General features: G+C 33.6%; 1 protein-coding gene across 1 annotated transcript; it reads right to left on the minus strand.

Moving 5' to 3' along the window:
• Positions 1-5579: 5579 nt before the first annotated feature.
• Positions 5580-8660, minus strand: LOC139522809 (uncharacterized). Its single transcript, XM_071316779.1, has 2 exons — positions 8192-8660; positions 5580-6807 (listed from the first exon to the last, which is right to left on the minus strand). The coding sequence occupies exon 2, from the start codon at positions 6801-6803 to the stop codon at positions 5580-5582; it is 1224 nt and encodes a 407-aa protein (XP_071172880.1). The 5' UTR covers positions 6804-6807; positions 8192-8660.
• Positions 8661-22498: the final 13838 nt, after the last annotated feature.

The raw sequence follows: 22498 nt of genomic DNA on the forward strand, positions 1-22498 counted from the left end.
TCATTCTTATTATTAACCAAATGTGGATTATGCAGACTTGCTTGATGGTCTCATGTTGGCTAACTTGACTGTGATTGCAGAAGGTTGTGGGTTCTATTTGTACCAAGGTCAAATCAGACTTGAAATGGTTGTTTGGTGCTTTTCAAATCACATGGGATTAAGTTGAAATTTTACTAACCTAAGAATGGATCTTTTGATTTGAGACTATGCATTCAAACAAGATAAATCAGTAAATTCACAAGTGAGGATAATTAATTGTAAATAATACATTGAACAATTGAAGCCCACTTTAAGGGCATATCCAACAGTTTCAGGGGAGGTAATAACAAACGTAACCGTCGTCTATTGTTCCCCGTAATTTCACGGTGTTTCAACGACGTCATAATGGCCGTCTGGAAAGGGCGGTTTCTTTCCTCAAAGGAAAGGGCACGGCGGGAATCGGCAAAAAACTCATACAGAATATTAACAGAACTAGAACTCAAAACTTAAAAGATATCTTTGTCCTTTTTGTCTATTATAAAAGAACTACAATTATCTTAATCATTACTAACTAGACCATACTCACTTAAGTTTCCGTTTTATGAAAATTATCTTCAATAAAGTAGAAAGGAAATGCATAATGATTTATTATTGCATTAGAATGCAACACAAATTGTAATTAGTTCTTTACCAAACTTTTCCGAGAGATTGTCATTCAGGATTAAAAAAAACTCAAAGTTTGGTTTTACTTGAGAAAGATGAAAAAAAATGGTTTCTTGAGAAAAATAAAATACGGCGTAAAACTAACATTTATCATGCATCTAGCTTTGCGTTGAAGTGCTAATATATTTACAGTAGCTCTTTAAATAAATACGACCTTTAACCGGAAAACAATGTAAAACAAAAGATGACACAGTAATAAAAAAAAACATTGAACTAGGAAAACATTGTAATATATACACTGACATACAAGTGGAAAATATCTGACGATGTTGGTGTTTACTTATGTATGAGGGAATAAATATAATTTAACAAACAAAAAACCAGTGTAGGTCTTGACTAATTAGACACGCCCTCTTAAGTAAGCGGGTCCATAACAGGATTGGAAAAAAAACCAGCCATCGAAATACCATAATTCGAAATTGGGGGGTGGGGGGCTAATAGTGTAAGTCAATATTTTGATCATTATTCAACTTTATCTAGTACGGCATACATTTTACCGCCAGTACACTCTTTATATCTTGATAATGTACATTTATCAATCATTTACTTCAGATCCATTCTCGCCTCGTCGTAAATATGCGTGAGATATTTGCCACTGGAGCACGGGAGCAATCAATTCATCAGTTTCATATAGTGATGCATAATCATTAGTTCTCAACTAATAAGTGTCTCAAACAGTACTCCAGTTTTGGTATTTTATTTTTATTTTATATCTTATTTCTAAACGAAAATTTTAGAATTTCTTTCCGCATCTTTCTCTTTGAATTCATTTGTTTGAATAATCAATGTCTACATCAGTGGTTACATTGTATGTAGCCAAACTATGTAGAGGGCAGTAGAACAGAAAACAATTTCCATTGTGTATATATGCAATAACTCATATATTGAAGCGTTATACCATGGCAGTCAGGCTCGTTTATGTGGAAAAATTACCGTGTCAATTTCATATACTTATATATTGTAAATTATGTCATAAAAGCAAAAACACACGAAAAAAATGGCCACAATTTATATTAATATTTAACATTTTTCGGCCGTTTCGTTTATTCTCCAAGTTAATGTCTTACTGAACTGTTTTGTTAATCAAAGTATTTTTTTCATCTACAACTGCAATAGGCGCAACAGATGCGACTTATTTGAAGATTCATATGACCTTTGTTGTTGTTTATAGATTTCATTCGAAGTTCGTATATCACTTCAACCATTTATTTAGATGGTATTTTAACGTATAGATAACTCTCCTTACTCTATGCGTCTGATATTACGACATTTTTTATTTCGACTAAACGAGGCTGCAAATTTATACATCTGAGATATGTATACACGTAACTGTTGGACGGGAGCAGTCCAGAGATGTAATCAGAATATTTCTATACCCAATCAATCCTTTTTTTATGAAAAAGATTTAAAGGTATACATTAATACGACAGCAACCCAACGACACATATAATTCAAAACACTAAGAGTCAACATATAGATTTTTTTTATAGCTAGAAGTCGGAGATATTTTAGACAAGTGTTTGGTTGCAAAATTTCACATGCTCTTTATTGATTTCGACATGTGAAATAATATAGACGGTGTAATATAAATCAGTGTAAGAAAAACACTTCATTGTAAAGTAACGGTAAAATAAATAATGATTATGGATGACGGACGTCAAGTGGCATATAAAATGAATAATCAGAACAAAAACATCATATGTAAATATAATATGAAAATTAACCCTGCTTTGTACTATAGACCGACACACAGAAACGGATTTCTAACGTGTAATTCGTTTGTTTTAAAAGGGGGGTGAAATACCGTATACCAGAGACGGGGACTATTTTAATAGGTTGTAATTCCTTGGTTTGCTAACCCGAATAATTCAGTCCCTCCCCGTAATCGATCTCTCCTACTTGTAATCTTAGATCAGCGGAATATAACGACTGAATTATTCGGATTAATTGTTTGCATGTTTCACAATTTTGACGAACACAATAGTAAAGCTAACTGAATTATTATCTCGTACAGATACTGGTCCATTATAAATAATAAGATGTGATATGAGTGCTATCGAGACAACTATCCAACAAAGTCACAGTCTGCAACAACGTCGCACTGCCTTTGAAAAATTAGCGGGGAAATATAACGTTTCGTCCCGAAACGTCTTAATTTTTGGCGCAATTTGTGAGGCTTACGGAAGGGATAGAGTAAACAATATTGTATTACTGGATTTTTCTCAAAAACGAGTATGGTGACAAATATTTTTCAAAACGTTATGACGTTCCATTTTTTTCAAGGAATAACATATCTTACTTTGGTCAAATCGACACCGTTAGAAATATTTAAAAAAATCTAAAATGTGCATTTCAAATGTACATTTCTTGCCGTTTTTGGGGATAACCATGACGTTTTTGGCTTTATTTGAGTAATAATTAATTCTTTAAATGGTAAAGTTAGATTTTTCTAACCATCTTGAACTATGTTGCTTCAATTTGAGCCCCATTATATAAGTATATGTTGATTAAAAAATCATATTTATTTTTTTTAAATAAAAAACGTTTGTTTCTTCAAAATTGCAAAAATGTCCAATTTTCAGCAGTATTTTTTGCAAAAACGAAATCGACAACAAATATTTTTTTGGCAAAATTTTATTCTCTGTCAATTGAAGAATGAAATATCTTTACGGGAAAAAATTCTCACCGTCAAAAATAAACTGTTGGATATGCCCTTAATGGATTGTAATGACGTCGCGCAAAATACTGGTGATAATAACGTAACGTCGGAAATATAGCAAAAAGCCGTCTTATTTTCTTGTTTTTTACGTAACGTTTTTCTAATGTGATTTCTAATGTGTAAGCATTGATTCATTCAGGTTTTTTTTCATGGGAATATTTTTTTTCAGTAAAGATATTCATGTATATTTTATTTAACGAAAAATGTATATATATATATATAAAAAATTATATACAACTCGTCTAAACATCAACCCAACAATGTTAGATCTGTAAATTTGCTTTCGCAAATTTTTGGTTCTTCCCTCGCCGGGATTCGAACCCATGCTACTGTGATATCGTGACACCAAATCGCCTGCACTGCAGCCGTCCCGCTAGACCACACGACCACCTGGGCTCTCAAAAAAAGAGCTTTCGGTGGGCATGTGTTACCTTTCCACGTCAGTTTTAATCTAGCGGCGTACTACAGTACATGATATATAAGGCATGAAGATGTTATATATATATATATATACAACTCGTCTAAACATTATGTTTAGACGAGTTGTATATACATTATGTACACAGCCATGTATCACCATCATTGATGGCGATCCGATGGATACATCTGTTTTAGGGTTGTCACTGACTCAGACGTACTTATATATATATATATATATTTTATATTTTTTAATTATAAGCAGAGCCACGTTGAATCATTTCATTTGAATCGGAAAGGTCTACTAAAATATTTTATGAGTGGCTAAACAACAGTGCATGATGTTTTATAATTTAATTCTTATTTCAATCCAAATTGTCCAATACAGAAAGAATGTCTAGATGGGTGTCCTCTGAAATAGTTATACGATAAGAGGCATCTACATCAGCAAGTATGTATAGCAGAGATTTCGTCGGTACCAAAGCAGTCTTTGTCTTTAAAAGTTTATATTTTAACGGATCATTGTCACTGATTTTGTCATAATAATGACCCCGGAAAACCTCGAATCCAGGGGGATATGTAGCACCCCAGCTGTCACTCTCTGCCGAATTCAATACGTGTGAACCTTTGGAAATTTTCATTAAATAATAGTCAAAGTTATCATCGTCGGTTTTGACAGCCACAACAGAGTTTATGGATACCAAATCTGATATGTCTTCTGAAAGAATGTCAGTGTCTTGTGCTACTTCTTCTTCGTTAGAAGTTTGTGTTATTTCGCGTGGCTTAATAGTTTTCTTTACCCCGGTATTTTCTACATTTAAACAGTTAAGATAATTCCCCAAAATGCATTGATCGCACGTGTAACAAGAGAGATCGGAAACAATAATTTCATTACATGTACTAGTAAAAACATGATGTATTTGTCTATTTTGCTGGATCGGCTTAAATATTTTGGAATTGTGTCTATCAATTGAGTCCACATATCGAAATACCCTTCTTTTAAATAATGCACTTCTTGGCTTTTTAAGGCTACTTTCGCAGAACGTAAATAAATCCTTCGCATTCTGAATCACTGTATTGCCACGTAGAACAGATATGTCCGCCTGTCTTTTTATAAATCCCCCCGCGGCATCTTGAGGCCCTTTTGCATGGCTTGTTTCAAAGAAATTTCTATGGAATGTTTTATATCCGAAATCAGGGATGGCAGTAGATAAACTTCCTAAACAGTGCCGCGATTTATATTGGCTAGAACAACCGTCTGTGAATTCATGCATATGATCAACTGTGTATGATATTGAATCTAAATATTCCTTAACTTTCTTTTGGACATATTTTGTAAAATCATTATCATGTTGCAGGTCCGGGGAAATTACGAAAAAATGTTCCGTAATTATTTCCGGAAATTCTTCTGTACTGTCTACACCATCGTATTCTAAAATGGCGTGTCGGTGCATGACGGTTACATGAATGCTGCATTCAGTTCTTTGGAAGTAATTGGATTGGATTTCTTCTTTCTCGACACAGCGATAATTTTCCGAATAATCGTGGATGCATATGCAATGATTGACTGGCAAGTTCTGAACAAGACTTTTAAGTTGATTGCTTTGCCAGTTTGATCGGTGCTGGTGAGCGGGGAAAGTTTCGAGAAGCTTTTTTAAATTGAGAAACATTTCGTTTACGCTAGTTTTCTTTTTTATCAGGGTCAGTCGGCGCCTTACATTTTTACCCTTCGATTTTTCAGTTATATATTCATATTTTTGCCATTCAACAGTTGAAGACGACTGTGATTCGTTGGGTGAAAGTTTGAAATTACCAACTCCGCAAAGGCTACATTTTCGGTCAAGACAATTTTTTTCTCAAATACGGGATAGTCACTTTCTTGCGAATCGGTTTCCCTGTCACACGATTTTCTGAACTTCATACATGCTTTGAAAACAAGGTTTGCTTCCACGTGATATCTACAACAGCATGTATTTCTATCTTTTTCAGATGCAGGTCTTACGAAAAACGATCGAAGTTTCTCAAATGCTCTTTGACCAATTTTAATTTCCGGATATTTGGCGACAAAATCTAAATACGCATCAGTTTGTGTTTTTTCCAGCACGTGTGTCATATGCGAAGTATATAAGTTTGGTCCCGATCGTTCTCTTTTGATATCGGATTTGTTGCCGGTCGGGTGTGATATGCCATCAGAGAGCCAAAAGTTATAAACTGTTTTCTTTGTTTCTTCTGAAATGGAATCTTTTCTTGTTTTCTGTTGCGTAAGAGCCCATGCAGACGATTCACTTTTAAGAATTCTAGACCTAATACGCTGGCCTCCAGCAACCCTTCTTGCTGGCAAACCTAAATTTTTACACAGTTTAATTTTACCTCTCGAGTTTGCTAAATTTTCCCCGCTGATTGATGCAGTAACAGAATTCATTACCGAACGTGCATTCTTAGATCGCTTTAATTTTGTAGATTTTATTATTTCTTGAATATCTGCAACGACGGCCATTTCAACTGGCGAAACTGAATGTTTCAGATTAGCTATTGTTGGCGATCGAGGGGATCTGCGGGCCAAATAAGTCGATATAACTGCGCATCGTTTAGATGGAGATTTTGGTAAACCTTCTTTAAATTTTCTTAGGGCTCTGGCCTTTTCCATTCTGTTTTTGAAAACATTTGAACCTTCTGGTACAACAAGTGACATTGATGAAAGTTCTACATTTTTTTTACCTCTGTGTTTACGGACATTCATTTTATTTTTCAGTTTTCTTTCATTTATTTTCTTAGATTTCTCCCTTTGTTCTCTCTTTTTTCTTGCATTAATCGTTTGACTATATGTTTTTGTCTCGCTCTCTTTATTCTTGTACAACTTTCCATAAGATTTTCTACTCGTTTCATTTTTCTGAAGCCTTTTTCGTTCTCTGTTCCTAATAAGTATTTCCTTAGCCGAAAGTTTACTTTTTTTTCTGTTATTCATATTTCTGAAAGCATATTTATATTTGAATGTACACAAAATTTTGGTCTGATTTTTTTAAGTCCGATTATTTTAATTGATTGTTGGTTTATAAATACATTCAATAATTAAATATGAGTCTTTTTTGTCTCGTGTTTTATTTTTTTGGAACTAATCATTCTCCTGAAACACCAGAGATCATTTCGGTTGTTTGAAGGGATTGGTGCCTCTTGTTTTGTCTATGAAAATTATCTAATATGGTAACTCTTCTTTTAGATTGTTCCAGAACTTCCTAAAGTCAAATCATTTTTTACGAATTTTAATATAGAATAATATTTTTATTTCATTAAGGGAGCAACCATTTGATTTTAATGGGGGGGGGGGGGGGGGGGGGGGGGGCGTGCTAGGATGAAAAATTTTGTCCGGCATTTTTTTTAGTTGTTATCTCGGTCCTGCCTTTTTATTTTCACTATATTTGGTCCTGCCTTTTTTTACAAGTTTATCCTGGGTTTGTTTGCCAACTGCTCATCCTGCCCTTTTAACCCCACCGCAGTTCGCGCCTGTCCTAAGTCAGGTACCTATAGCTTTTGTTAGTCTTTTATATTTTTTTACTTTTAGTTCATCTCTGTGTTTCGAAGTGAAGAGTGGCGTCCATTTTCTTGATCTAGTATACATTAGGATTTCGGGGCCTACTCAAGACCTCCTCTGGGTGCGGGATTTCTCGCATGTTGAAGACCCATTGGTGGCCTTGAGCTGTTTTCTACGTTTTGGTCGGGTTGTTATCTCTTTGACATATTCCCCGTTTCCATTCTTATTCATTATTTTTTTACTCGAAACTCCTGTCTGCCTTTTTTTTACACTCAAAACCCCTGTCCTCCCTCTTTTTCAAATTTCATTCTAGCCCCCCCCCCCCCCCCCTTAAAAATCAAATGGAAGCTCCCTAAGGCAAAAACATGCCCATATCGTTTCATGTTTGGAGATCGATTCTTTACAAGTTCTTCTTATAATTTCTTTTGCGTATTGACTCTGTGTGAAATATGACGTTTCATTATTTTTCGACGTTTTTTGTCTCATTGGACATTTTTTCTGATTTTTCTTTTCTTTATTTGCGAAAAGGATAAAATATAAAAACAGCCAGTATTTATATTATCATGTTCAGTATTTGTTGTAATTTTTGAAATCTGTATCAGTATTTTTCTTCTGATTTAATCGCGATACATCGTAGATCCCGAAATCGTCAAAATGGAATATTTGTTTGGATTTCAGATGATACGGGACATTTTTTCTGATTTTAAATTTTTTCAATAGTTTTTTTTTTAAAACAAGTAAACTCAAAAAGTTTGGTACCAATTTAAACAGAAATGTTTGTAATTTATAAATTATAAATATAAACGATATCCTTTTAAAATTACCTTCAGTATATGAATTTGATCTTCAAAGTTTGCAGTTGGAGTCTAGATTATTTGTCACCATTACAAGATCAAAAAGTTGCTATGACGTCATTTTTCTACATGTATGACGTCATATATGTAAGTAAAATTATGTAATTCAAAACTTTACATATGGTTCTTAATTCCTTCCAAATGAGAACTACCTTTGGCTACTCAATCCATATTTCATTCTCAAAAATGTTTGGAGATCTCAATGTTCAATGTTACGCATTACACGGCAAAATTGCCTATTTCATAAAATTAAGCGCTTCAAATCGAAACCTATTCGTGAAAAAAATATCATGAAAAACAGATATTTTGTTGCCATTAGATTGGGTAACGAAAATTATTTAGCGATTCTGCAAATTGTTGCGTCCTAAACGGACAGTTAGCCTTTTCGCCGATTTTTCTCGAATCACCTTCAAATTGTCACCAGTATCTTGCGCGACGTCATTATACACATGTTAATCATTGCCAAGATACTCTAAAGTCATCAAGCAAGATGTTGGGCATTTCTTTTTGTTTTTAATCTTTTCAGGAATCTTTTATTCTCTGAGCATGCTTAAAGTCCTCAAAAATGCCTTTCATAAATAAATTTTGCGTTATGATCATCAGTTTGTTTATAACACTTTCATTTTGAAGAAAAGTATCACATTTTCTAGGCAACAAAAAGTCCAAAAAAACTTGACTGATAATTTCCTATCATGACTCATTTTACAAGATTTTTAGTGTTAAAAACCAAATGACAATGTGTTAGACATATTTGAGAATTTCAGTTACATTTTCAACCTTTTTGAATAAGCATTTGCATACAACTTGTTACTTTAGAAGTTGTGTTCAAAGTTATTTGCTCTTGTCAAAAATACCCCTTTAATAACAGAAAGATGATTTAACAGCTTTAGTGCAATAAATCCATATTCAAGTGTTTAAAAAAGATAATTGAAAGAGATGAGGTATGATTGCCAATGATACAGCTATCCAGCAAAGTAAAATTGAAGTGGATGCAAGCAATTATAGGCAACCCTAGGGCCTTCAACAATAAGAAAAACCCATACTGTATAGTATGCTATACATGTCAACATGCAAAATATGAATCAATTCAATTGTCACAGGGTTAAACATTTTTGAAGGTGCTGACCTGGTACAGTGGTGTTAATGTACAACATAATACAAATAAAAATAAATAAAATAAAATAAAAAACTACAAATCGGTCTGGTCAATACAAACGAGGATATTATGGATGGGAACACGGAAAGGAATTCAAACATCCTTAGCAATCAGAAAGACAAGTACAGACCTGAGAGTACTAGCTAGTTCAAAGCAAATTACAACATGACTAAAAAACCAAAAGGCACATTTAATGTTAAAAAAAATAATTATAAAGGGACACTTTCTTGTGCAATCGAACATTCAGTTTCATGGTGAAATATAAAAATAGATAATAAATTAATACCAAATACCAAATCGAAATAAAATAATAAAAGGCTTTAATATTAAAAGAATGCAGAATTGAAGGACAGACCCTCACATATGCGAGTTGGAAGCTCAATATACGTTGGTAAGGAGTCAAATATAGGTCAGATTGATCTTCTTGTGTGTTCTATTACTCTATATAAACAAATCTAGCACACAAGCATAACCCAAACTGTTATTCTCTGTATAGTAAGGCCGTGTACAGTAAACATGTTTACATTTGGTTTAATGTAATGTACACTAGTTTCACATTAAATTTGTTCATATCTGTACGCCTTGTTTAGCTACCTGTACATCAGATTTGTTCACACTTGTAAACTATGTCATTTAAATTTTCATTACATAAAACCGAATTCAAATTTTCAAACAACTTTTCTAGCAGTTAGGGAACGACCATTTGACTTAAAAAAGGGGGGATGGATTTTTCCACAACTTGATTAAAAAAAAATTGGGTCATTCAGATGATTTGAAGGAACAAAAATTCTGAACAACTTTTCTAGCAGTTGGGGAACAACCATTTGAATTAAAAAAGGGGGGATGGATTTTTCCACAACTTGATTAAATAAAAAAAAAATTGGGTCATTCAGATGATTAGAAGGAACAAAAATTCTGAATCCAAAGTTTCCCCATCCATTATAAGGTTAAATATTGAATTGGTAGTATCCAAGCACTCTAAGGAGTATTTGGCAAAGGGAGCCTCAGGGGGTAATGTTTTTTTTAATTTCTTATTGTATTTTACGGATCTGAGATACTACACAAACAAACAATTAACCTCACCCTTTTTAGCTCACCTGACCTGAAAGGTCAAGTGAGCTTTTATCATCACTTGGCGTCCGTAAACTTTTACAAAAATCTTCTCTGAAACAGGTCGCGACCACTACCTTATATGGAAATGCATAAATTAGAATACTTATGTTCTCGCACATGTAATTGTTTATTTACATGTGACGCAATTTATTTTACCTAGGTTTATGACCAATCCACTAAATCACTGGGGTAAAGCTGATGACCGTAACTGCATTCACGGTCATCCAAAGATGTCGGATGAAAAATTAGGTCAGTTTCTGTATTGTCTGTTTAAGTGTTTCTATATCTTTTTCTTTACAAATCATACATTGAAACGATGTAAATTTATAAAAGAATCACTCGAAAATCACTAATTACTTCCGAGAAATGTGCATGAAACGGGAAATTCGATTTGAAAAAATCGTTAAGATGACCGTAAATCATAGTCAAAATATTTTCAAGATGACCGTAACATAAAACAAGGATGACCGTGATTGGTAAAAAGATGACCATAACTTCTAAAGGATGACCGTAATTAGTAAAGACTGACTGTAATTTATATAGGACGACCGTAACTTTTATAGGATGACCATCCTAAGAAATATCCGTATTGTATTCAAAGCTTTTTTGTTGAGTTTGTCGATCTCAATAGGGGCTCGGTTAGCGGATATAAATATGTTTCATAAATTTCTTTTTTTAAACTTTAATATAATTGGCCATATTTAGGATTTATAACAATGATAGTAAATTGCATATTTCTCGTAAACAATGAAATATTTATTGATATCGACGTTAAAATTTTAACACAAATTGACAGCGATACGACGAAAATTTGAAGAAACATGAATGTGTCCCTAGTACACGGATGCCTCATCTACACTATCATTTTCTATGTTTAGTGGACTATGAAAATGGGATAAAACTGTAATTTGGCATTAGAATTAAAAAGATCATACTATAGGGAAAATGTGTACTAAGCTTCAACTTTATTTAACTTGAAGCTGGACAAACAAACAGACGAACGGACGAACGTACGCACAGACCAGAAAAACATAATGCCAATAAATGGAGTATTAAAAACATTAATAATACATACGAATATTTGGTAATCGAGCCCATGTGTATGGTTCCAGAGGAAGCAGATTTAAATCTTAATTTGTCTTGATATATGCAGGCGGAAACACTTTTGAAATAGAACAAAAGAATCGAAGCTCTGTGTGTATCGAGAAAGCGATAAATGTTAACTGTAATGTTTGATATAGTAACAAAATTTTAAAAAGTTAATAGAAACAAATAAAACGACAATTTTCTTATTTTAAAAACATCATTTGCATAAGTTTTCAATGTATCTATTGCATAGTAATGCAAAACAATAAGATATCAAGTCGACGACATGGTTCTTATCGGGGCCTTTTATAGCTGACTATGCGGTATGGGCTTTGCTCATTGTTGAAGGCCTTACGGTAACCTATAATTGTTAATGTTTGTGTCATTTTGGTCTTTTCTGGATAGTTGTCTCATTGGCAATAATACCACATCTTCTTTTGTATATATAGTATCTATAAGTTGGATGTAGAAAATGCATAACCTCCGATTTTGTTTATCACGGACGGAGAACATATCAATCTTTTAGTTCAGAAATTTTCGTGTCTGCCCTTCAATTATGTGAATCAAGAAAAAATTCCCCAAAACAGGTAACGATTGTATCGAAAAGAGAAAAATCGAGTGCACCTTTTTATGTTAGGGCATGTTTGGGTGTATATTTTGTCTTTAAAACGTACAAAGCAAGAGTATTTTATATAGCATCTCGCTTCAGATTCTATCATTATTGTCGAGCCTTCGACTTTAGTCGAAAAAGCGAGACTAAGCGATCCTACATTCCGTCGTCGTCGGCGTCGTCGGCGGCGTCAACAAATATTCACTCTGTGGTTAAAGTTTTTGAAATTTTAATAACTTTCTTAAACTATACTGGATTTCTACCAAACTTTGACAGAAGCTTGTTTATGATCATAAGATAGTATCCAGAAGTAAATTTTGTAAAAATAAAATTCCATTTTTTCCGTATTTTACTATAAATGGACTTAGTTTTTTCTGCGGGGAAACAAAACATTCACTCTGTGGTTAAAGTTTTTAGAATTTTAATAACTTTCTCAAACTATCCTGGGTTTGTACCAAACTTGGACAGAAGCTTGTTTATGATCATAAGATAATATCCAGAAGTAAATTTTGTAAAAATAAAATTCCATTTTTTCCGTATTTTACTTATAAATGGACTTAGTTTTTTCTGCGGGGAAACATTACATTCACTCTGTGGTTAAAGTTTTTAGAATTTTAATAACTTTCTTTAACTATCCTGGGTTTGTACCAAACTTGGACAGAAGCTTGTTTATGATCATAAGATAGTATCCAGAAGAAAATTTTGTAAAAATAAAATTCAATTTTTTCCGTATTTTACTTATAAATGGACTTAGTTTTTTCTGCAGGGAACCATTACATTCACTCTGTGGTTAAAGTTTTTAAAATTTAAATAACTTTCTTAAACTATCCTGGGTTTGTACCAAACTTGGAAATAACCTTATTTATGATCATAAGATTGTATCCAGAAGTAAAGTTTGTAAAAAGATTACTCTGTTTTTTTCTGTAATTTACTTTCAAATGGACTTAAATTTTCTTACAATCATAAAATAGTAACAAGAGGAATATTTTTATTGATTTTTTTCCTCATTGTTGTTGAGCCTGTGATTTACAGCAAAAATAGGCGAGACACTGGGTTCCGCGGAACCCTTACAAATTTTTATATATCAAAGCTACAGGTTGACTTTATAACGTAAAAAAAATGACAGTACGAAAAGATGAAATATATGGGTCAAGTGAGATACCTATCTTATGAATCACAAAAACAGAGTAGGTGTGTTCGAATAGCTATTTTTTCTAAAAGTACTTGACGACAGTCTTTTAATTTGGATAATGAAAATGGATATCTTCGAAAAAATATGATTTTCTTGTGTGTGATAACTAGGGTTTATAATCTTCAACCACTAAAATTGTTTAGTCTGCCCTTCCACGAAATATTTAACTAGAATTTTTTTAAATGCTTAAGAATTTTCAAAAATTCCATCTGACATCCGAACAGACAATATTTTTAAGTTGAATCAATGCAGACAAGATCATTAATTAATGCTCATTAGCTAGTAGATACAGTTGTCTTTTAAAATATAACTGACATATAACGATCGATCGTAATGGTTGTATGTGGATAAATTTATCAGTTTTCAAGAGCAAAATTGGCAGAACGTCATCCCTACAATGGCTTCCATTTCTACGATTGTGAGCATGAACTGGCGTAATGGGGAGATAATTTTGAAGAAGTAGAATCCTGACTGTATGAATAACATTTCTGTATACATTGTATATACAAATTGACAACGTTCCGCCTTGTGATACGCTTTTCGTACAATACTATTTTAAGGATCTACTTTTCTAGAGCTCACCTTCACTAGTTTATTCGAATGATATTTTCAAAATATTTCTGTTATTTTATTTGCACGACAAAATGAAAGACGATATAATATCAATGGGTGTACATGCAATTTTTGGGCATTTTTAAACATGTGTATTTATTATATGTCATTAAAAGGAATCCCAGAAACAAACAAAAAATCTTTTGTCGAGCAGTTGAACTGTGCACCGCATTTTTTTCATTATGCTTGTAAGGTGTCATTTTATCGCGCTTTTGTAGCATGTTTTCCCTTCCTGTTCATTTGCATGTCTTTTGGCAAATTCATTTTAAAAATTAAACCCTCTACTGTAAAAAAGATACATATGGTAATCTTTGCATTTGAAGCACGTCTTATTTTCTTCTACCTATAGGATAAAACTCTCATATTAATATGTGTATACCAACACGATTAATCATTTGATACAAAAAGATAGTTATATAAATACGGATATTTCTTAGAATTGAGGGTCATCCTTTAAAAGTTACGGTCATCATTTACAAATTACGGTCATCTTAAAAGCAGTTACGGTCAGCCTTGTTATGAATCAATGTTTTTTCAAATCGAATTTCTCGTTTCATGCACATTTCTCAGAAGTAATTAGTGATTTCCGAGTGATTCTTTTATAAATTTACATCGTTTCAATGTATGATTTGTAAAGAAAATGATATAGAAACACTTTAACAGACAATACAGAAACTGACCTAATTTTTCATCCGACATCTTGGGATGACCGTGAATGCAGTTACGGTCATCAGCTTTACCCCAGTGTAAATGAGTCACAATGCATGATGGACTACTACGTGTTTACAATCAACCAAGAACACGTGTTATTTACTGAAATACAACACATTTTTTCGTGCAATGCGGGATTCACAATTTCACTTAGTTTTTCATTTTGTGTATCCTCATTTATAGTTCGTGATATAAAGTATTACTTCCATGCTCAGATTAACGAAGAGATGTTTCTATGTGAAGAAAAAAGAGTTTGAATTACCCGATATATAGCCATTGATATGTTTGATGATGGCACAGAGATTTCATGTATTTGTCCACCAGAAGCAACGAAACAACAGCGAAAAAACACAATTACCCATGAGACAAACTTACTGGTGTAAAGTAAGCCGTCGATAACAGCCGGTGCTGATATTCAAGAGTACAGCAATGTTCGTATAGATAATTAAAGGCAAATGTGGGATCCTTGAATTTTGTGTTCGTAAAAAAGGCGAAGAAATATTTACATACATGGCAGTGTTAACAAAATTTATAAGTATTTTTGTTGGTCACATTTCAGTATATATGGGACTTCCAAACTGTTCCCTTTTTTTGAAGGTAGTGAAGTCAGCAACTGTAGGTTCAGTTTGTTCGTTTATTAACGGGCTCGGACATTTGCCAAACTGAATAAAATCATTACAGCTGATTTCTTAAACCTGCAAAGTAAAACTTTGGTTGGCTTGCTTGCTTTGTTTGTATAGTTGTTTATACAAGCTTTGAAAATAAGATTGACATCTTTAAACAATATATATATATATAGGCATAGTTTAACTTGTATATTTTATATTTTGTACAATATACAAACAAGCAAGCAAGCTAACCAAAGTTTTGCTCCACATGCATAAGAAATAAGCTGTTATGATTTTATCAATATGTATGTGCGACAAGGTGGAAAATTTGATATGTTTTGTGAAAATTGCAGCGCTGGATCTATAATAAAAAAGAAGATGTGGTATGATTGCCAATGAGACAGCTGTCCACAAGAGACCAAAATGACACAGAATTTAACATTTATAGATCACCGTATGGCCTTCAACAATGAGCAAAGCCCATACCGCATAGTCAGCTATAAAAGTCCCCGGTATCATATGACAATGTAAAAAAATTCAAACGAGTAAACTAACGGCCTTAATTATATAAAAAAAATGAACGAAAAACAAATATGTAACACATAAACAAATGACAACCACTGAAATACAGGCTCCTATACAATATATTTTTTTTTATGGGATAGATTTCTTGTCCTTTTATATATTTAATTGGGCCGGTTTTTTTTTTTTTTTTTTTTTTGGTTTGGATTGTTTTACACAAGTAATTTTGGGTCATCAATAGCTTACTTTTCAGCATTGGACCTATGACTGCTTACTTTACTAAATTATGTCTTTGTTGGAAAGATGTCTCATTTGGCACTCATACCTCATCTTCTTATTTCTATATACAAAGCACGTTTTAGAAGAGAAAAAATAGGTAATATGGCACCCACTATGATCCAGAGAATTTTAATATTGGAGATATTTTACATATGTCAACAGGACAGCAGCCGAACGATAAAAAAACCTCTGAGGTATATTTTGTGATAAAATTAGCAACAAACGGATATTATCGATGGATGAATTTAAACTATAAAAAAATGTATTGAGCTATATACCGTACCCGCTCAGTGGCGGATCCAGGGGGGCGGGGGTTCCGGGGATGGACCCCCTTTTTTTTTTGGACGATCAGTGCATTTGGATGGGGACATGTAGTTGAAACCCCTCCTTTTAAAATGGCTGGACCCGCCCCTGCCGCTTTCATAACACTTCTTTTTAGCATACTGAATATTATGATGTTCTTACTATTAGTTCAGGTCCTGATAAAAAAAATATACACATTCAATACAGAAAGAAGTGTTTCAATGAAAGTTTCGTGTTTTTCTAGGCAGAAATGATTTTGCAATGACATTATACAGGTTTAAAAGAGCTCAAATGATTTTCTTACTGGACAGTGGTCACTTCATTGGATATTTCACTGTGTCATGTCGTGAAATTAATGCAGGTTCAATTTATAACAATGCACAAAACCGGTTCAACTACTTTTGCAAGGCGAAAAAGAAAGTCGAATCGTGAAGCCAATAATCAATATTTTTTTAATCTGAGCATGCAAATTGAAGATTACGTTATATATTTTACAGTAAATATATTTGCAGAATAAAAACTTTGGTAATGAGTGTCCCAGACCATATATTAATTGACTGTTTTCCCACTAATTCCACGTGTTTTAAGTAGTAGTTTACTCGTAGTAGCCCACAATGCATTGTAGTTCATTGAGTCGATTGGTCAGTTTTTCAAGGCCATATTGGCCTTGTGTTTTGGAAATTACTATGCAAATATATTCTGACGTCAGAAAATCTAGAGTTCTCGACCTGTGAAACTACTGGGCCAAATTTAACCAAACTTGGCCACAATCATCCTTGGGGTATCTAGTTTAAAATATGTGTCCGATGACCTTGCAATCGAACCAAGATGGCCGCCATGGCTAAAAATAGAACAGAGGGGTAAAATGCAGTTTTTGGCTTAAAACTCAAAAACCAAAGCATTTAGAGCAAATCTGACAGAGGTTAAATTGATTATCAGGTCAACATCTATCTGCCCTGAAATTTTCAGATGAATCGGACAACCCGTTGTTGGGTTGCTGCCCCTGAATTGGTAATTTTAAGGAAATTTTGCTGTTTTTGGTTATTATCTTGAATATTATTATAGATAGAGATAAACTGTAGACAGCAATAATGTTCAGCAAAGTAAGATTTACAAATAAGTCAACATGACTGAAATGGTCAGTTGACCCCTTTAGGAGTTATTGCCCTTTATAGTCAATTTTTAACCATTTTTCGTAAATCTTAGTAATCTTTTACAAAAATCTTCTCCTCTGAAACTATTGAGCCAAATTTAACCAAACTTAGCAACAATCATCTTTGGAGTATCTAGTTTAAAAAATGTGTCCGGTGACCCTGCCATCCAACCAAGATGGCCACCACGGCTAAAAATAGAACATATGGGTAAAATGCAGTTTTTGGTCTTTTTCAGATTTTCCGATGGATCGAATAACTGGGTGTTGGGTTGCTGCCCCTGAATTGGTAATTTTAAGGAAATTTTGAGGTTTTTGGTTAGTATCTTGAATACTAGTATAGATAGATATAAACTGTAAACAGCAATAATGTTCAGCATTGTAAGATCTACAAATATAATAATTCAATATGACCAAAATTGTCATAGAACTCCTTTTAGGAGTTATTGTCCTTTATAGTCAATATTGAACAACTTTTCGTCATTTTTGTAACTTGTACAAAAATCTTCTTTTCTAAAACTATGGGCCAAATTTAACCGAACTTGGCCACAATCATTACTAGGGTATCTATTTAAAAAAAGTGTCTAATGACCCTGCCTGCCAACCAAGATGGCCGACATCAGTAAATACAGTAACATGTGAGCGACACAGGCTCTTGAGAGCCTCTAGTTTAGTAACGCATTTATGAGAATCAATGTTTGAGTAAAGACCATTGGCAAATATTCCTGTCAGTGTGTACGTCCAGTCGATTCGGGAAGACCTTTTCAAATGAATTATGTGTTCGGCAATGATGATGGATCAGTCTTGATAAGGGGTTAATAAGGTTATGTTGAGTGTTTTTATAACAAATATTTCTGGAAAGCACTTTGTTAATAAGTGTTATAAGTATCAATTATATATAAAAATCGTTTCTTTTTAGCTCACCTGGCCCAAAGGGCCAAGTGAGCCTTTCCAATCACTTTGCGTCGGGCGTCTGTCGTCCGTCGTCGTCAACTTTTACAAAAAATCTTCTCCTCTAAAACTACTAGGCCAAATTAAACCAAACTTGGTCACAATCATCATTGGGATATCTAGTTTTAAAAATGTGTCCAGTGACCCGGCCAACCAACCAAGATGGCCGCCATGGCGAAAAATAGAACATAGGGGTAAAATGCAGTTTTTGGCTTATAACTCCAAAACCAAAGCATTTAGAGCAAATCTGACAGGGGGTCAAATTGTTTATCAGGTCAGCATCTATCTGCCCTGAAATTTTCAGATGAATCAGATAACCGGTTGTTGGGTTGCTGCCCCTGAATTGGTAATTTTAAGGAATTTTTACTTTTTTTTGGGTTATTATCTTGAATATTATTATAGATAGGGATAAACTGTGAACAGCAATAATGTTCAGCAAAGTAAGATTTACAAATAAGTCAACATGACCGAAATGGTCAGTTGACCCCTTTAGGAGTTATTCTCCTTTATAGTCAATTTTTAACCATTTCTCATAAATCTTAGTTATCTTTTACAAAAATCTTCTCCTCTGAAACAACTGGGCCAAATTAATCCAAACTTAGCCACAATCATCTTTGTGATATCTAGTTTAAAAAATGTGTCCAGTGACCCGGCCAACCAACCAAGATGGCCGCCATGGCTAAAAATAGAATATAGGAGTAAAATGCAGCAAAGTAAGATTTACAAATAAGTCAACATGACCGAAATGGTCAGTTGACCCCATTAGGAGTTATTGCCCTTTATAGTCAATTTTTAACCATTTCTCGTAAATCTTAGTTATCTTTTACAAAAATATTCTCCTCTGAAACAAATGGGTTAAATTAATCCAAACTTGGCCACGATCATCTTTGGGATATCTAGTTTAAAAAATGTGTCCAGTGACCCGGCCATTCAACCAAGATGGCGGCCATGGCTAAAAATAGAACAAAGGGGTAGAATGCAGTTTTCGGCTTATAACTCGAAAACCAAAGCATTTAGAGCAAATCTGACATTAGTAAAATTGTTTATCAGGTCAATATCTATTTGTCTGAAAATTTTCAGATGAATCGGACAACCCGTTGTTGGGTTCCTGCCCCTGAATTGGTAATTTTAAGGAAATTTTGCTGTTTTTGGTTATTATCTTGAATATTATTATAGATAGAGATAAACTGTAAACAGCAATAATGTTCAGCAAAGTAAGATTTACAAATAAGTCAACAGACCTAAGGAGTTATTGTCCTTTATAGTCAATATTTAACAATTTTCATAAAATTTGTAAATTTTTACTAACATTTTCCACTGAAACTACTGGGCCAAGTTCATTATAGATAGAGATAATTGTAAGCAGCAAGAATGTTCAGTAAAGTAAGATGTACAAACACATCACCATCACCAAAACACAATTTTGTCATGAATCCATCTGCTTCCTTTGTTTAATATTCACATAGACCAAGGTGAGTGACACAGGCTCTTTAGAGCCTCTAGTTTAAATATACATGGGAAAATCAAAGTTCTGAATGCCTAGTTTTGTGTACACTTAACCTACACAAGGCCTACATCGACTATCGACTGCATGTAGACAAAACATGATTTAAACTACATGTAAACATTGAGTTTATCAATGGGAACGTAATTATGTTTAGTTTAGGTGTGAGTTACACTTACACAACACCGAGTTTAAGTCAATGTGAACACGGCCTTAGTTCCTTGATGTTTGGCCAAAAAGTTTAATGATTCATTTTGTTTGACACATGACACTACTGAATCTATTGAAATGAGTTAAGATAGCAGCATATATGAGAAAGAGTCTACTGTAGTTGGTAGAAGACGGTATTGCGTTCTTGTGTATAGGAAAAATGAAAATCTGTACGAATCTTCGGATGTATAGATTTGTCTGAATGTGAAATGATATTTTCTGGTTCTTGAGTCTGATTGAATCTTAGTTTTCTATGAGTAAGGTAGTATGGGAAGTCGTTTATATAGGCCAATAATAGGACTAAGACAGTACCTTGTTGAACGGTTACCCCAGAGAGGTGACTAGGACTGTGATTGATGACCTTCCCTCCAGAACAACTGACTTGAGTACGGTTGGAGAGAAATGCAGAGATCCAGTTTAATGTGTTTCCATTGATACCAAACTGAATATTTAACTTGTAGAGTAAGTGTCGATGCGGACCTTTATCATAGGACTTTTGCAAAGTCTTTTATTAGATCTGTTAGTGTATTAGAATTGTTTGCAGATGATGTAGATTAAAGTTATTTGATGAAGGAGAAAGGTTGTGTTTCGCAAGTTCCGAAAGCCCTGTTGAGTTCGTACAAGATATTATTTTATTCAAGATGTTCCATATTGTGTGATGTTATTTTAAAAGTGCTCCATTAACTTGCAGCAAATGCAAGTTAGTAAGATTGGTCGATAGTTAGCCGGTTTATGTTTGTCAACTTTTTATATTTTTATATAATTACATTAGATGTATGTTTCATTGTAATACGTTATTCTGATTGGCTAACTGCCCATCACGTGTTATTCCTTAAGCAGTTGTATCACACAATAAAACTTATCATTCATGATGACACGAGGTCCCATAATAAAGTGCACAGATAAATTAAATAAAAACTTGATGTAAATCGTGTTTTCATGATCCTAGCTAAAAAATGTAATTATACGTATTAAAGGCTTCTTTTTGTAACTTCATTGGGTTGTAAAAGCGTTGACCGTGCGTACATTTTTAGAGTGAAGCGCTTCCGCGCTTCATACAAAATGTACTTCGGTCAACGCTTTTACACCCTAATAAAGTTACAAAAAGAACCATTCAATTCTTAAAATAAACATTTTCTTGTTTATTTGACGTCTTTTAAAATTTATCAAGAGATCCACGGTTTCCATTGTTTGTTTGGTAGGATCTATGATGGAATGTTTCTTACGACAGAACTGATGATTTTAGTTTTAAAGACTTCCCATGTAGCTCGTCAGTGCCTAGAGAATCATAGGCGTCAACGATTTTTTTATGGATGATACCTATATCAGTTGTTATGTCCTGCTAGTTTGCTTGGCTTTGTTGTACTTGTAGACTATTTGTGGGGTTTCACTTTTTCTATTTATCCGGATGTCTGCTTCAGAGCAGACAATATCGTGGTCGCTTGAACCTAGGCTATTGGTGGTAGAGTGGTGACATTGTGGATGTATATTGGGTTGTTAATCATAATTATATCTAGTATATGGTCATTTTTTGTTGGTATATGACAATTTGATGTATTTTTAAAGTTTGTTTCATTAGATTTTGGTGAAGTTGTATATCAGGTTCGCCTGGCATTGTACACGAGTTTGAGCTAGGAATCAATTTGTCCCAAGTTAAATCACCCCAACGATGATGGTTGCATTTGATTGGCTATTGATACGATTGAGAGTACACCCCAAAGCTCTGGAAGTTGTTGGAACTTAGTGCCCTGTCATTGCTATACACAGTATATAGGTCTGACGGAAAGTGCTACTCATAAGAAGAAGTGCTTGGGATTAATTTGTTAATATAGAGACAAAAATACACGAAAAAATAAACTTTGGAGATAAAGGACTTCATTGACCAATGAAAAATCCTCCTCTATAAAACAAGGTTACTAAGAACCAGCGGCTGGAGATGCACACATGGCTATTCAAATATATAGAGTCTCTTTCAATTTCGTCAAAGCCTTCTCTGTCGAATAGTACATTCTGATTTGCACATGAGAGCAATACATTGACAAATACTTGACAAATTTTTTTTAGCTTTCCCCTTTTTTCCCAATTCCCATTTTTTTGGTTTTCTTTTCATTTTAATTATTTTCGCGTTTTTTACTATATTGTACGAACAAGCATATACTATAAATAACTTGTATTTGATATCCATTATCAATTTCAAGTTGACTATCCACAGCAGACCGGTCACTGATATGATATATTTTTTCACTCTATAGTAAAATTAATAGAAAACA

Source organism: Mytilus edulis, chromosome 1 (assembly GCF_963676685.1).
Source record: "Mytilus edulis chromosome 1, xbMytEdul2.2, whole genome shotgun sequence".
In the NCBI taxonomy this organism is placed as follows: Eukaryota; Metazoa; Mollusca; class Bivalvia; order Mytilida; family Mytilidae; genus Mytilus; species Mytilus edulis.